This window comes from Haplochromis burtoni, unplaced genomic scaffold, assembly GCF_018398535.1.
Source record: "Haplochromis burtoni strain Fernald_Lab_line unplaced genomic scaffold, NCSU_Asbu1 Contig_638, whole genome shotgun sequence".
NCBI lineage: Eukaryota > Metazoa > Chordata > Actinopteri > Cichliformes > Cichlidae > Haplochromis > Haplochromis burtoni.
In genome coordinates, this window is record NW_024582999.1 from 173,077 (window position 1) to 188,442 (window position 15,366).

The 15,366-nt window shown below is 41.2% G+C and overlaps 1 protein-coding gene across 1 annotated transcript; it reads left to right on the plus strand.

The window, feature by feature from the left end:
• The first annotated feature begins 1,685 nt into the window (after positions 1-1,685).
• On the plus strand, positions 1,686-15,201 carry cunh12orf56 (chromosome unknown C12orf56 homolog). The gene is made up of 14 exons (XM_005949152.3): positions 1,686-2,126; positions 5,591-5,804; positions 6,008-6,023; positions 7,234-7,420; positions 7,550-7,705; positions 9,333-9,403; positions 10,112-10,256; positions 10,348-10,442; positions 11,094-11,183; positions 12,143-12,230; positions 12,303-12,377; positions 13,266-13,343; positions 13,418-13,599; positions 13,723-15,201. Exons 1-14 carry the CDS (start codon positions 1,875-1,877, stop codon positions 13,832-13,834), a joined length of 1,761 nt encoding a protein of 586 aa, XP_005949214.1. The 5' UTR covers positions 1,686-1,874; the 3' UTR covers positions 13,835-15,201.
• Positions 15,202-15,366: the final 165 nt, after the last annotated feature.

The window sequence follows — 15,366 nt, forward strand, 5'->3', positions numbered from 1 at the left end:
ACTGGAGGAAGGATGATGAAGATAGAACTGCCGGGCAGAAGAAGGATGCTGGGATAGGAGGAGATGGAGGCAGATCATCCGCTGTAACAACGCCAGAAGAAGAAGAAGACTGGAAGTAGTTTGAACGCGAGTGCAAATAACTAAACTGAACACATCAAGTACAAGTATCAGGATTACTGTAAGGTGACAGTAATTTGAATGTTGTGTATTAAGCAAGACTGAATTTAAATGACAAACACAAACTCATGAAACTCCAGCATCTCCTTTTGATTCAGTAAAAAGACTAGATGTTACAATCCTTGATACTTTCAAAATGCCACAAAGGTCATAACCAACCAAATCCAGTGTGTGTGTGTGTTTGTCATGAGGCTATATTCTCCCTCTGTCTGCTGGCAAAGTGTTTACTTCTTCTTCTGCAGAACAAAGACGGTAGTGTGCACGGTCAGCCCACCGCTGCTCTTTGCAGCTGCACACAGACACAGTGATGGTGAGGAAGATGGTGCTGATGGTGATAAAGGAGTACAGTACTGATCGGCTCACAAGGACCAGTAAACTAAAACTGCAAGCAGTGACAGCTAACCCAAAAAGAGAAAGGGCATCATTTTTATGATTTAGTCTTTATAAATATTCACTTTTTTGTGGTGTTTTGGAGTCTATTCAGAGTTGAGGATGTTGAAAACACAAAATTTAGAATTTTTTTAAGACAGAATCAAACAGCAGATTAAGATGAATTTGAATCTTTACCAAACCTCTTTGAGTGAAAAAGATTGACTCTGAAACAACACTGCAAGAACAACAACCTTCATGTTGTGTGTGTGTGTGTGTGTGTGTGTGTGTGTGTGTGTGTGTGTGTGTGTGTGTGTGTGTGTGTGTGTGTGGTCCTCCGTTAATATTTTCATCCCGTTACAAAACTTCCCTTCAAACCGCCTTTGCGCTTGAAACGGTCATCCCGAGGAAGATGAGGAGGACAAGGAGGATGAAGGAGACAATGCCACATTTTCAGCATTTTTCATGCTTCACACAGACGCAATCTGTCAGCAGCAGCACAAAGATTTATTCTTCACTGAACCGTGTTAGAGACACAGGAAGAAACTGTGATAATCTGCAGTCTGCCGTCTCTTAGTGGTAAGAGTCAGAAAGTGCAACAACATCGAAATTAAAAGAAAAAATATTTTATCATCATTCAAAAGGTTTAACGCAGACTGTATGTTTTTATAATGCTATTAAATTACAACAATCTAATTTATAGGCTAATATCCATCACAAGAAATTCATAAAACTGCAACCTGTAATCTATTTTAAGCAAATAAAATATGAGAAATTAACAAATATTCCCCCAAAATATTATGAATAAACAGAATCATTTAATTAATAACTAATGTTAAATATAAAATGAGGTTTAATTCCATATCAAACCATTATTTGTATAAAACATATAAAAAGAGGTACAGTGAGCAGGTTCGAGCCCCAGTAAGTTTCCATCCCTTCACTGGGAGCGACACGCTTCGTGTGCATCATTATTTATTCACTCAGACGGCTCAGTAAAACATATATATATATACTTATTTATTTAATCATGACATATATTATTTAAGTACAGTAATTACTACATAATTATTGCGTTTGGCCAATCAGCAATGTTTCGCTCCTCTTCGCTGACCAATCAGAGAGCAGACGCACTGACGGCTCGAGTCATTGGCGCTTTACCTACAGCTCACTGTCCAGAACCGGGACAGAACCAGCGGCGTGTGTTCATCTTAACTCGACTTTTCAAACTTACCGGATGGAGCTGGACCTGTGAGCACCCGCCTCGCGACAAAGCGGCGGTTGAAATCTCAGAGGCGTTACCGGCGGCTCCACGGAGCGGTCCCGTCATGGCCCACAGCGGCTCCGGGTCGCTGCTGTGCCGGCGGAATGCGCGGCTGGACTCGTTCCTGCAGCGGAAGCTGGAGCGGAGGGTGTACGAACGGATCCGGGTTTACGAGCCGTGCGTGGTGCTGTCCGAGTCCATCAACAAGGTGTACATGCACGTGGTGCTCAGCGACGAGTGCGTGTACCTCACCGAGTACTCGCCACGCACTCTCACGGCAGCCGTTAGCTTCAGGCGCGTGCGTTACATCGAGCTGGTGAGTTTGAACGGAAAAAGTGATTTTAAAAAGTATTTATTTTGGTTTCTACTGCATTAATCCCGCCCTAATTAACCGACACAAAATCCATCAAAAGCTGTTTTTATTAAACGAAAAAACAAACAAAAAATCTGAACATGACCTGTTATAACCTGATTTTAATAAAGTAAGATACGATATTTTGAAAAAAAAAATTAGTATTTTGCCGATAGATATTTGTTATTATTGGAGAAAATAAGTGTAAATACTGTGAAGACTTAAGACGTCGAGTTTTTTCAATAAATGATAAAAAAAATATGTATTTTTAATATTGATATAAAATCAACAGAAAAACCTTCTACCATATTTATTGGATTTTCTATTAAATTGGCGTTTAAGGTAAGTTATTTTTAAGGTAAATAAAAGTAAACTTTTAAAAGAAACAGTACAGAGTTAAAGCACTCATTTCCAGTATTTTTATCTTAAATGATGACGTGACTGTTTTAATGTCTGTCATGGATATTGTTGTGCAGACCAAATATTTATCAATGAATCCAGAAAATAAGCATACTGTGAAGTGTTCATGTCTCGTTTGTTCAGTAAAGGCTCGAAAACTTTAATAGTTAAATCCTAACATTGCATTTGGAAGCTGTGTTGTAATGAGTCTACAGGATGTGTTCAGAAGGGATTTGTGTCAAAACTGCAACGTGTATCACATCAGGTGAAAGAGGACAAGACAAGGCCTACATTTTGAAGTGGCTGTAGAAGAAAATATCTGTATTTCTTTTACAAATATTCACCAGATCTCCAATGGGTGATTCTGCTCATCCAAGTGACTTCTTCAGTCGACTGAAGAAGTCACTTGGATGAGTGACGAAACGTTTTTCCCACTGAAAACGCTACATCCAGATGAACAGAATCAACCTTTGGAGATTAATTTACCTGGATGATTGAGAATGCATCAAGACGAAATAATCTCCAGACTGACATCACAGAGTCAAGGAAAATCTCAGTTATCTTTGAAACCTAAACTGTGAACAAACCAGAGAAGACAGCAAAACAAAGTCCAAAGGGTTGTGACCTGTTTGCACTTTGGCTGATATTCCTGCAGTGAAGTTCGGCTGAGAGCTAGGGCTGAAGAAGCATCACACAGATTTAAATGGCTCTGGCCTTTCGTCTAGCTTTTTTCTGACCAGAGCCGTAAAGATGAGAATTTACTGTCAGACTTTAAATCTAAACTTGATATTGACGTTTAACTCTTCACGCTTAGGTTTAAAACCAAGCTCCAGATTTTTAAAGAACATTTAGAGATAAATATGGATGAAGTTTGCAGTTTATAATTAGGACCCCATAGATTTCTATTATTTTTGACTTGTGACATCTTTAAAGCTGAACCCAATGAGGTAATTAGTGGATCTTTAGAGATAGTTCTATTAGCAGAACATGTTAAAGCTCAATTTTTTCTGTCTAATTTGACAGTAAACTGAATAAGTTTAGGTTTTTGGAGACTTAACTGACATAACCTTGAGTGACAGCCAAACCACGACTAAAGCACGTTAGATTACATGCATGTCACATGGTGCGTTCACTGACTAACCGGCTTCTGCTGATTAATCCCTGTTAAACTCTTCAGATTACACACGAGTTAGTTCGATTTATAGGTTTCACTTCTCACCTTTACTGCTGATGGCGAGAACAAGAGCGTAACACCTGCTCTGGTTTGCATATTTCATGTCTGCTCATACTGAGCTGCACTGAGCCTCAGAGCACCTGAGTTGCAGGAAGCCTGGAAACCAATCACGGAGCAGGACTCAGGTATGATTAACAGCTGTCAGTAATGTTGGTATGTACTTATTGTTAGGGCTGCCCATGTGACCGTTTCAAGTACTTCATGTATATCAACCTGCCAAAGAGCAGCACAGACAAAACGTTAATGAGGAAGCCGTTATCCTCAGATTTTAATTAAACTTTAAAAGCTTAAAATAGTTCCAATGCCACATAATACAGAGCTGCAATACATGCAGCAAAAGTCACGCCGAGCCTCTAACTTCATCTCGTTATGTCAGAGGTTTAACTCGGCCCTAACAGAGTTAATCCCATCTGCATTAACTCTAAGATTACCACCTGATGACCTGTGCTGGCCTCTCCATGGCCTCAGCACCACCCTTTAGCCACTTTGTGGAGGATCTTCAGAGCACTGGGAGCTCATGGAAACTTACTGGGACTCGAACCTGCTCACTGTAACAAACAGAAATCAGGTCTTTTGTAACGCGATCTTTGGCAAACGCAAAATTAAAGCCGCTCAGAAGATGAGACGTGCTTTATTCAAGTTCCCGTGACAAAGCAGCCGCCAACATATTCAATGCAACATTGAAAAAGCAGTTAAATAAATTAGAGTCACTCAATAAAATAAAATCTGACAAAATACAATCCAGAAGTTTTGACCCACCCTTGATTTCTTTGTATTTTATAGATGTTTCTGCTGTTTTTTTTAAGTGCTCTTTAGCTGCTTCTCCAGGCTTTCAAAGTAACTATGATCCAAGCATAAAAAAGGATCTTAACTCAGATGAACCAGTGTTGTCTCCACACATAACAGAATATTAGCAAAGAACCAGTTTACTATTTTATGACAACAGCAGTGTGTCATAAAAAACACAATCATTCTTTCTGTCATTAAGTTGCCAAAGATGACAGTTTCACAGGCACAAAATAATATTTTTACAACAACAACATTATTCACAAAGATCTGCTAGCTGAAAACTTAGATTTAAAATCTATCTTTAGCAGATGATCAATATCCATGAAAAATATGAGAGGAGGACCTTCAGCTGATCAGCTGCTGATCACTGAAGCCTCATCAGAAAAGGTCTCAGTGGAAGAGCGGCTGTCAAGAAGCTGTTCTTAAGGAAGGGAAACAGAGAAAAGGTTGATTATTAAAATGACAGAAGAATGACTGAAAATTGTTGAACCAGATCTGAGGGAGAGATGAGATGTTGTCAGGAGGGAAAAACACACAGTAGAGTGATATCAGTCATGGATCGGACCCCCCAGTGCCCGGACCTCAAGATTACTGAAGTAGTGTGGGATTATCCTACATCCTTTTATTACACACAGGATCAAAATCAGTCTACAGCAGATGATCAATATCCATGAAAGATGTGAGAATACCCACTATAAGTGCACAGTATATATGTTCAAAGGTTGTATATGGCACAAAATATAAACATTATCTTTATTTAATCTTGTTATTCTGTAAATATCTGATTTTATTTTAAAGGCTGAAACTCATGATAATGTATAGATTCATCTTTTTATTAATAGTTTGATCAATAGTTTCTACAAAACCAAAATTTGCTTGAAAAATAGTCAATCATTAGAATCGATGAGCTAATGTCAGTTTTCTGTCGACTCGTTTCTGCACCGCTTGGTTTTGTCTTATTTCTGATTCTGCTCCCTCATATTGTCACATTTTATAATCTTTACAGCATTGTGTTTTTCTACAGGTGAACGACATCCCAGATTTCCTCAGTGGGAAGCATCAGGAACGCTGCCAACACATACGGATCGTCTACGTCACCAAAAAGCCTGCAGCGAAGCAACGCAATTGGTTAAAGAGAGCCAAGAAAGAGGGCCTTCCTCCTGCAGCCCCGTCGTCTCGCCGAAACAGCCACTGTCCTGAAATAACAAGCACATTACAAGGTAACTGAGACAGTTTATGTAATTTGATGATGCTACGCAATGATATCAGACTGAAGTTTATGCTTTTTGTAAGACGAGTCAGAGACATGTGGAATGGTCTCTTCAGAGATTTGATCCTTTGGAAAGACACCAGTGAGGTTTATGTGTCGTCTTGTTTCTTTATCTGTAACTCTAGCCATCCTGTGTTTCCATTTCCTCCACAGGATTTTCCACAGAGAGGTGAGTAAAACACAGACACACTTCAGAAGCATGTTTTATTTGAGGATACTCACACATAAAGGCTTTTAAGTCCTCCCTGCAAACACATTACGTAATGCCAGTGTTGAATTTGGTTATAATCATTTTAGAAGCTGCAGAGTGTGCAGGAGTGAGGCAGACAGTGAAAGTTTATGTGCGGGATACTTCAACACTGTAATGTGGTTGTCTGTTGTGAACTTGTTAACAGCTGAGGCACTTTACCTGAGTATGTAATGACCACCTCAGTGTCTCCGGTAGCTCATGACTTATTTACTCCAGGGACTAGTTTACCTGCTGCTCATTAACATGTTCACAGAGTGACTCCAGTGTTGCTCCTCAATATCACACCTGCAGTGCTTCATCCACACACCAGGCAGCAGGTAACATCCACCTGGTACTGCTGGTCCATCATTTATCCTCTTTCAGCAGAATGTGCCCACTGATGATTGAAATGTAGAGATCTGTTTTCCAAACACGTTTTTATAAATTCCCACAGCAAGAGGACCTGCTGGTTTGCTGCTGGACAGTTTGCATTTTTACTTGGTTGCATGCGGGGCTCCGATCCTCTTTGAGTTCTTCTGTGAATGAGGCAGGAGATGGAGGGAGGAAGGAACAGATTTACTGTCACTGAACTGTTGCCTGGTAACGACGAAGCGCTGTAAAACAGACGCAAACAGCATAAAATGTAAAAGCTGTCTCACGCTAATGTTCCCTGCTGCTCAGCTGTGCTCACCCCCGGTAGGTCATTAAACGTACACACTTTTCTTTCACTGCCACTCCCAAACCTTAGACTCCTTGTAAAGTTGAACCTAAGGATGAGCTGACAGCGTGAAGTCTCAGGAGCACGACTATCATGACTTTGTGAATCTACCTGAGAGCTCTTTCTGTTTTTAAGCTGCAACATTTGTGCAGAAAAACAATAAAGAAGTTCTGAGCCCATGAGGCCTGTAGAGGGAACTATCCCAAAGCAAAGCATATTTTAGAGGCTTATTTGGCTCTAGTGTGACGTTAATTTACTACATGAACCTTGTGTTGTGTTCAGGTAGACTTCAAACTAGCAACCGAGACCATTAGCTGATCAGGAAAGTGTTTTTAATTGTTTTGTGCAGCTGGAATACGACATGAAACTCACACAGTTGATGATGCAGACACTTCACAGAAACCTGATGTCTGCGCTGTTTCTTCTCTCCAGCAGCCAATGGAGGAAGGAGGAGCTCCCCCCAGTGTTAAAGCACACCCGCTCAGCCTCGTGCCCGAACCCAGAGACTCTCGGCCTCACGAGAGTCCCGCAGCCTCCCCCCTTTTACTCCCCCTTAGTCTCACCTGCCTCATCGCCATTGCTCTCAGAGAAAAGCCTGAAGACCCTCGAGAGTGGTCAGGTATAAACGTGCGGCTGTTCTAATATCTACTCAAATTCAATTTGAAGTAACTTAGACAAGGGTCACACGTCTCTGTAAATTTGGTCGAGCTCTGTTTCCTGTCATGAACCCGCCGCTGTGCTGTTACAGTTACAAAGGAGGATCGGTTCGGTCCTGTCACGTCTGCTGAGACGAGGCTGCGTGGACAGCGAGGAGGAGTGGGAGGCGGAGCTCCACCTGTACGCCGTCTCAGAGAAGTCCAGACTTTACCTCCACCTGCAGAGCTTGTGGAACAGCTTCAGTATTGTGAGTGAAGACTGTCTATGAATAGTATTTAACACATTGACTGTTAGCTTTAGAAATGTTGTGGTTATTTATATGAAAGTGGAGCTTAAAGGTGCCCTGTGGATTTTTGGAGTAGATAAGTAAATGTCACAGTGTGCAGGTTATACAGAGCGTGTCCTGTGTAATGATATGGACTTTAAATGCAGTCACAGAAAACAGGGATTAACTTTTGTATGTAACAAAAGGCAAGCTGTTTGTTACATACACACAGACACAGAAAGGTAATGAGGGAAGTGGAGACAGCTGGGAGAACAAAACACAGCTGAGCTAAATCACAGAGGATGAGACAAAAGAAGCAAAACTGAAAGCAAACACAAGGAACAACTATCAAAATGAAGCAGGAAGTGAGGCACAACTAGGGTTGCCAACCGTCCCTTAAAATACGGAATCGTCCCGTATTTAGAAACAAAAGTACACGTCCCGTATTGAGCTAATAAGGGACGCACTTTGTCCCGTAATACAGTGAGAATCAAAAGTAGTCTATAAATGTTTATGGAATTAACGCTTTGTTTGAAAACATAATTCCCAGCCCCTCTCCTGCTTTGTGACCAATGAGCTGACAGCACACTTATGACAATTCGAGTATGACAATTCAGATTACCGCTCATCTCATTGGTCGAGGAAAGGTCGCTTACGGAGAAAATACCGGAAGACAACAGATGACCACAACAAGAAGCATGGCCAACAGGGAAACAAACGCCGACACTGCGGTGCAAGTCTCGGACGACAGTACACCTAAAGCTGGGCAAACACTGTGCGATTTTTTTCAGTCACGTTATTCAGCTCCTGCTCAAACTGCACGATTGACTTGCAGGGGTTAGAAGCTCGTAGGTCACGATGCTCTGATGCGACCTGAGAGCTCACCCTGTGCGTCCATAAAATGAAGGTTATAGCAGAAAATCTGTCGCTCGCTCGCTCTCTCTGTCTTTCACTCACACAGACACACCACCACCATCAACTTTTCTAAATTGCTAATAAAAAACACTGATCAGGCAGCTGTGATTGAGCAGCAATGCAAATTCAACTATTTTCACGGTTGTTGTGGTCGTGATGATTTTGTGATGCCACATCGAAAAGGCTCGGATGAGCTTTCCAAAAATGATCATTTGTTTCACACGTGTTCATATCACAAAGAATATGCATCTACTTAAATCAACTTCAAGTCAAATGGTTAAAAAAAATAATTTCACACACAAAAAAAGAGCTAGAAAATTCACCACACTGGGAAGGGTGAAGACAACTGGGTCGCCCGGCCCTGGCCACGAGGTGTCCCTTATTTATTTTTCAGGGAGTTGGCAACCCTAGGCACAACTGAAAGGGGGGCGAGAAAGATAAAAGGACAGAATGGGAGCACTAAAGGGAACTAATCACCCTAAAGTAATCTGTAACTACACTGAGAACTAGTTTAGTTATAACGATAAAGAACTAATACCAAGAACCAGAAGATCAGAAAGGCTCATAAACACAAAGAAAATACAAAATAAGAAAAAACAGGAAGTATAAAATGAAAAAGTATAAAAGTATAAAACATGTGTCTGATGGTGTACTCGCTCAGATTTCTGAGGTGTGTGTGTGTGTGTGTGTTCAGAGGTCCACCCTTTTGTTAGATCCGCTCTACAGAAGGAGGAACTGCGTTTCATTGTCTGCTGCTGCCATCAGGTAATAAACTGTTCTGTGCAGACTGCAGACACACAACTTCCTGCTTGTCCAGTCAGAATAAAGGTCACAGGTCAGTTTGTTACTGTGGAAACAGAAATCATTCACTCCATAGAATACACTGGACATAGCCACTGTGACGGCACCCACTGGTTTTGGACTCCACTCTACTGATTAGTGCTGCGGATACTCTGTGAGACTGAAGCCGAGGCGTCCTGGAGTAGCTGTAGATTACAGTATGGTAGCTCCCCACAAAGCTCCAGCTCAGTGACTGCAGTTAGCTGAGGTGAAGCCTATCAGACAGCTGGCAGCTACAGCCGCCTGCATCAGCCACGCATAATCATGCAGAAGTTCACATTCAGGAGAACTGCACCTCTTTTGCATCAGCTCCAGATGTTTCACTGCACATTTAATATTTGCAAACACGTACATTTGTTTAGTTTACATTTGAGTGGAGCTTAAATAATGAGACCATGAAATATTTTTAATGAACTGAAATATTATTTTATCTTGGCTGTGCTGAGCTGTAGCGCTCATATTCCAATATAAAGATTTATATAAAAACATTTCCAGAGATTTCGACCTGCTCTGAGAAACCTCATCTGAGCCCTGAAGGTTCATCACAGCGGGCTGTGACGAGTTTAGGCTTATTTAAACTTGTTATTGCTAACAGGCTCAAACGTTGGTATTAATGTTGATGTTATGTTTAAGCTGGGAGCGGACGGCTCACCTGTTTGGCCAGCTGAGCTCCGAGCTCCTGCAGGACGGGATCAGCGTGGAGAGTATGTACCTGCTGCTGCAGGAGCTGAGGACCGCCGCGCACCGCAGCGTTACGCTGCGCCGGCTCTTCTGGAGGGTAAAGTTTATAAAACCTGCTCGGCACTGTGTGTTTGACGTACAGAACGTGCCTGTGAGTTGCAGTGAATGACTCATTTTCTGTTTTCCAGTCCAGTGAGGTGTGTACTTTCCTGCTCTGCACTCTGGAGGGATGTCTTCACGGCCGCCAGAGCCTCGGTGGACTCTACACAGCAGATCAGCTCCTGTAAGCCCCTTAGCAGGTGTTCATAGCTCCACAGAGGCGAGATTTCAGATTCATTAAGGTGTTTCTTTGACTGTATTCAGCGTGGCGATTACAGAGATGATGTGCATTATTTCACAGCTGTTTCCAGAAAGTGGGTTTTGTGAAAACTTCAGATTTTTGAAGCCTGAGATGAGGGAAACTGAGTTTTCTTTAAACAAGCTAACTTAAACTTAGTTTGCATTAACAGCATAACACACTGTGAACCTAACCTGCTCACTGGCAGGTTTCCTCTCTCTGCCTTCTGCTGTCGAGCCTGAAGCAGTTTCACCTCCTCATTCATAAAGTAGATAATAAAGAACATGTAAAGAGCTGAAGTTTACATTATAGTCCCATTAATGTTCGCACTTATCGGTACTGAGAACAGGTCCTGTTATTGTTGCGTGTGGTTATACCAACAACAGCAGTATTCACAGGATTCAGTTTGTTCAGAAACAAATCCAGAGTGAGTGGATGAAGACCGCAATATTACCTAAAACACTGAAAGAATCTGCGACTGTGATAATATTTATAGTAACAATATAATAACTAACTGCAGGTCATATCTTCCTTGCTGTGTGTTGCTATGACGATGATGATGAGCATGTGACTGAAGCTCTGCTGTTTGTGTTTCAGACTGAGCTCTCTGATCGTTGACACGCTCGCCATCATGTTCAGAGAGACGGAGGTCGAAGCTGCCAGACTCAGCCTGCTCTCTGCCAAAAAGTAAACAGAACACAGTGTATGTTTGTTCCTTTCATTAAACAGTCCTCATTTCAGGTATGTTGAAATATCTGTTGGCAGCTCCTGTAAAGGCCTAAAAGGAGCTTAGATTGGAATAAAGAGATTTTCTATGTATCTACAAGTGAGGGATCCACATCTAAGGAAGTCAATACACTAACTGACACAGTGATGATACACAATGACACAGAGGACTACAGAACTACTCGAAGGGTTTAGGATCAAAATGAAATGAATACTGGACACATTAAGTTAAATGGGAAGAGAACACTGGCATATCACACGAGGCTGAAGTTCAGGGTTGAGTTCATAACATCCACTAAAGAAGTGGCGAGTAAACATCAGTTGTTTTTTTTAATCATATATCAGGAGTAAATCGTCCGAGTCATTGGAGGCAGTGCAGAAACCAAAGTACCTGAGGAAAAGTTAAAATGCCGAGATATGAGATTCCCCGTACTGCTGAAGTTTAGGATTTCTGCCTTTTTGAAGAGGATGTGGTTACAAAAGAAGACTGGTGTCTTTGTGAAATATTATAAAAGAAAAATTCTTGTAAAAACTGGTATAAATCTGAATCATACAGGCTTGAACGGTAGATGGATAATGATGCCAGTGTGATGGAAAAAACTGAATTCAGTCTGAGCTCCAGAGGAGTCTTTACTTATTTTTTTCTGTATTAAAATGAGAGAAATGTACACTGATTCATGGCTTATAGACTGATGTGTCTCCAGTGTGTTTGTGAGGTTTATCTATTAACAATAGTAAATAAAAAGTGAGAAAATAATAATTGTGATTATTCTCAGGGAGATTTTCTATCATTTCTTTGGTTGCAGCTGGAGCTGCTTTCCTTTGTTGTAGTCTGGTGAAACCCAGAGAAGAGTTATAAAGCTCATTTCCAGATGTTAGCACACCTTCCCTTTTCTGCATTAACTGTTGTTTCCCTGCAGAGGTGCTCTGGCCTCCCGAATGCTGCTTGCCTTAATATGTGACCCTCAGCCACAAACTCACAGCGGAGGATTTCTGACGTACTCAGAGGTGAGCTGCTCTCTGCTCACATCAAGTGTCTTTCATGTGCCTTCGATGCATTAAACCTTGTGCCTCTTACAGCTTCAGGGCTTACTCGCTGAGTATCTGGACACCGCCGCCTCTCTGCTCTTTGAACTGCTGCTCGTAGGCCACGTGGTGAGTTTGATAAAGCGTACAACGGGGGTGCTTCTCAGCTGTGAGTAAAATGTCTTTATGCAACACCTCAGGCTCTCCTGGGAATTACAAAAACTAAACAACTGTAACACTGATGAAGCACTAATGAATTAATACACGTCAGGCATTAAGCAGAATATTATTAATCAGAAGATTAAAGAACGGCTACTGAAGCTGATGGTCAGTAATCAATAAATACACACAACACAGAACGCTATTGCAGGTACAATGTATTTAAACAAAACCAAGGAAAAATAACAAGGAAAGAAAAGGAAAAACTTAAATAATTACTCCTGGTGCAGTGGTGCCCGGTTTAAGGTGCACAAAGACAACTAAACAGTCTTGTAGCTTAGATCAAGCAATACAGTTTCTCAAGTTCAATAATATTCCCCATAAATAACACACCACCAATTCAAAAACACTGGTCCACACTGATGCAAGAAAGTCCATGATTTTTATCTGGGTGTCCATGAGAAATGTCCAAGCGCTATTGTCCATAAACGGGGGAAATAATGTGTTAAGAATCCTGCTCCCTGCCCTTTGTTGGCTCGCCATCCTTTTTAAACCAGAAAAGGGTCACCTGGCCTGCATTAAATAAACAGGGCCAATAAGAAATCACAAGAATAATATGAAAGTGTCAGCCAGTTTAGCTTAATACATTAAGTTATTCTTATTCTTGTGTACACAGTAGTTCATATAAAAAAAACAGTATATTTAATCATTAAAGACTTATCTAAACAGTTCAACTGCTATATACAGATTGCATAGCTTTAAAACATTTGTTATTTGCTATGATATGGTCCAAGAAAGCTCTGAATATCCACATAACAAGAAACAAACACAGTTTTTGTTCAACTCTTCGTGTTTCAGACCAGCAGGTGTGTCTCTGCTGAAAACTTCCTGTCTGTCGGTTGGATCCTCAGAGTCCTGCAGCCTCATCCCCACCTGGTAAAAGTCTCATCAGATTTAACTGTGATTTCTGATAAGAATTACTCAAACGCTGACCCTCTCCGTCCCCGCAGCTCTCCTTCATTGGTTACCAGGTCCAGCAGGTGGTGTTGGTTCTGACGGGCCTGCAAGTGTCGGTCCCCAGTCCCGTTCAGTCCGTCCTGCTGTTCCAGCGCCTCCACCTCCTGCTGGCCTGTCTGCAGTACAACAGCCAGCTGGCTCAGCACCTGCGCTCGCATTTCAGAGAGGAGTTCAGGTATGCTCAAGACAGCCACGACAGTCACTAAGTACATACGTGCTCACGTTAACTTCTTATTATAAAGAAGAAATGTGTAAATGCTCCAAAGTCTGACAGCTCAGATCTGTTTTGGTCCTGCAGATACTCTGTGATGCCGTCGGGCTCTGAAGTGAAGCTGCCACCTCACTATCCTATCAGCCGACCCACTCTGAGACTTGTCGAGCACATTCGAACTCTTATGCTGCTCAGGTGACTGAACACCAGCGTGCTCCTAGCCTTCACTTTACACAAAGGCATCCTCAGGGAAGGAAGCAGGATTTGGAGTCCTCGGGATGCTCGGCTTAAAGTTTCTGGATTATTATATATCACAGACATCTTACTGTTAGACAGAAAGATGGAGATATATGCTTGGCCTGTAAAGACTGTTCAAATGATGTGCACTCCTAATAACCTGAAGCGGTTCTCTGACAGTCCATCAAGTGGTGCGGCTTCGTAGCTTTGGAAAGTCGGACTGAAACATTAGACAGATTTTCGAGCGCCATGTACCACATAAAATTGTTTCGAGGTCAGTAAATACAACCAGAATTAATAAATAAGACGCACAGGATTATAAGGGACACTGTCGATTTTCAGATTTTAAGTGTGCCGTATTTTCCAAAAAACACGGTAATAACGACGGCCCGCTAGCATGCTCTACCAAAAATAGTGCTTTGTTGTGCATCTGACAGACGAAAGCTAAACCAGTTCCACACCACTGAAGTTGCAGCATTTCTACAAACCAATTCTGGTTCATCCGTTTCATTCAACAATCCACTTTCGCCCTCCTCATTTTCCGTTGCCGCCATGCTTTTCTCGCCATGTGCGTATGAAAACAAAGGCACTGCGCATGCGCGTTTACCCATATTCTATCGCGATATTTCATTTTCTTATCGTTGCCCAACATTATACCGCTATTACCGTGAACGGTATGATATGCATAGGATCTTTTCCTTCCTTATGCATGACTGTAATAATTGCATCCAGCCATGATTTTGGCGTCTCTTGAGTTTAGTGTAGAGTTATATACTTTGCATAATATGGGGGGTTATTTATTGTTTTTAAATTTAGCATTGACTCTTTTATTTTATTTCAGCTTCTGTGATAGGTACTACTAATTTAGTTTATTCCATCATTGATATTTTAGCCAATTTAAGGGGTTTAAGGAACTCAAATTTTTTTGTTTGCGAGGTTTTTGTGCTTCCTCCTTTACAACTGTCTGTAATATTTTACATAAGTATTGAATATTTCTTTAGTTTGAGTTTCATTTCTGGATTTCTGATCTTAGGAACTGTGCTTTTCTGAGCTGAAAGGCCAATAACAGTTTTTATTAATATCTGAGACCCTCTTCTGCCTTGTATGGTAGTAGCTCATCTAATTGTTGTCTAGCTTCTTTTAGCTTTTTAAATGTATATTGTTGATGTTCTCTCTCTAGTCTTTTTATTTTGTCTTTAAATTGTCATTTGATCTTATATTCATTTTCATAACAACTGGGCTATGGTCAGAAACAATGATTGATTCAATTGTCATCTGTTTTATCCTATACATGTCGATTTTTGACATGAAAAGTCTATTGTTGGGAAATCAGTTTTACCCAGGTTCTTTTTTATTCTTCGAGCATCCAGAGATGCACTGGACTCAGTTATTTCACAAAACCTTTATTCATCTTCATTTAAGCATGCATTCTTCTAGAAGGGAAGACTTGCCAGGCCAGTGTCCCTCTGCAAAATCTTCTTTTTTTTTTTTTTT

Coding starts and splice junctions, on each gene's coding strand:
- cunh12orf56 (XM_005949152.3), top strand. CDS start 1,875: ATGGCCCACAGCGGCTCCGGGTCGCTGCTGTGCCGGCGGAATGCGCGG. Junction 9,404..10,111: donor TTGTCTGCTGCTGCCATCAG/GTAATAAACTGT, acceptor GTTATGTTTAAG/CTGGGAGCGGACGGCTCACC. Junction 13,600..13,722: donor CATTTCAGAGAGGAGTTCAG/GTATGCTCAAGA, acceptor TTGGTCCTGCAG/ATACTCTGTGATGCCGTCGG.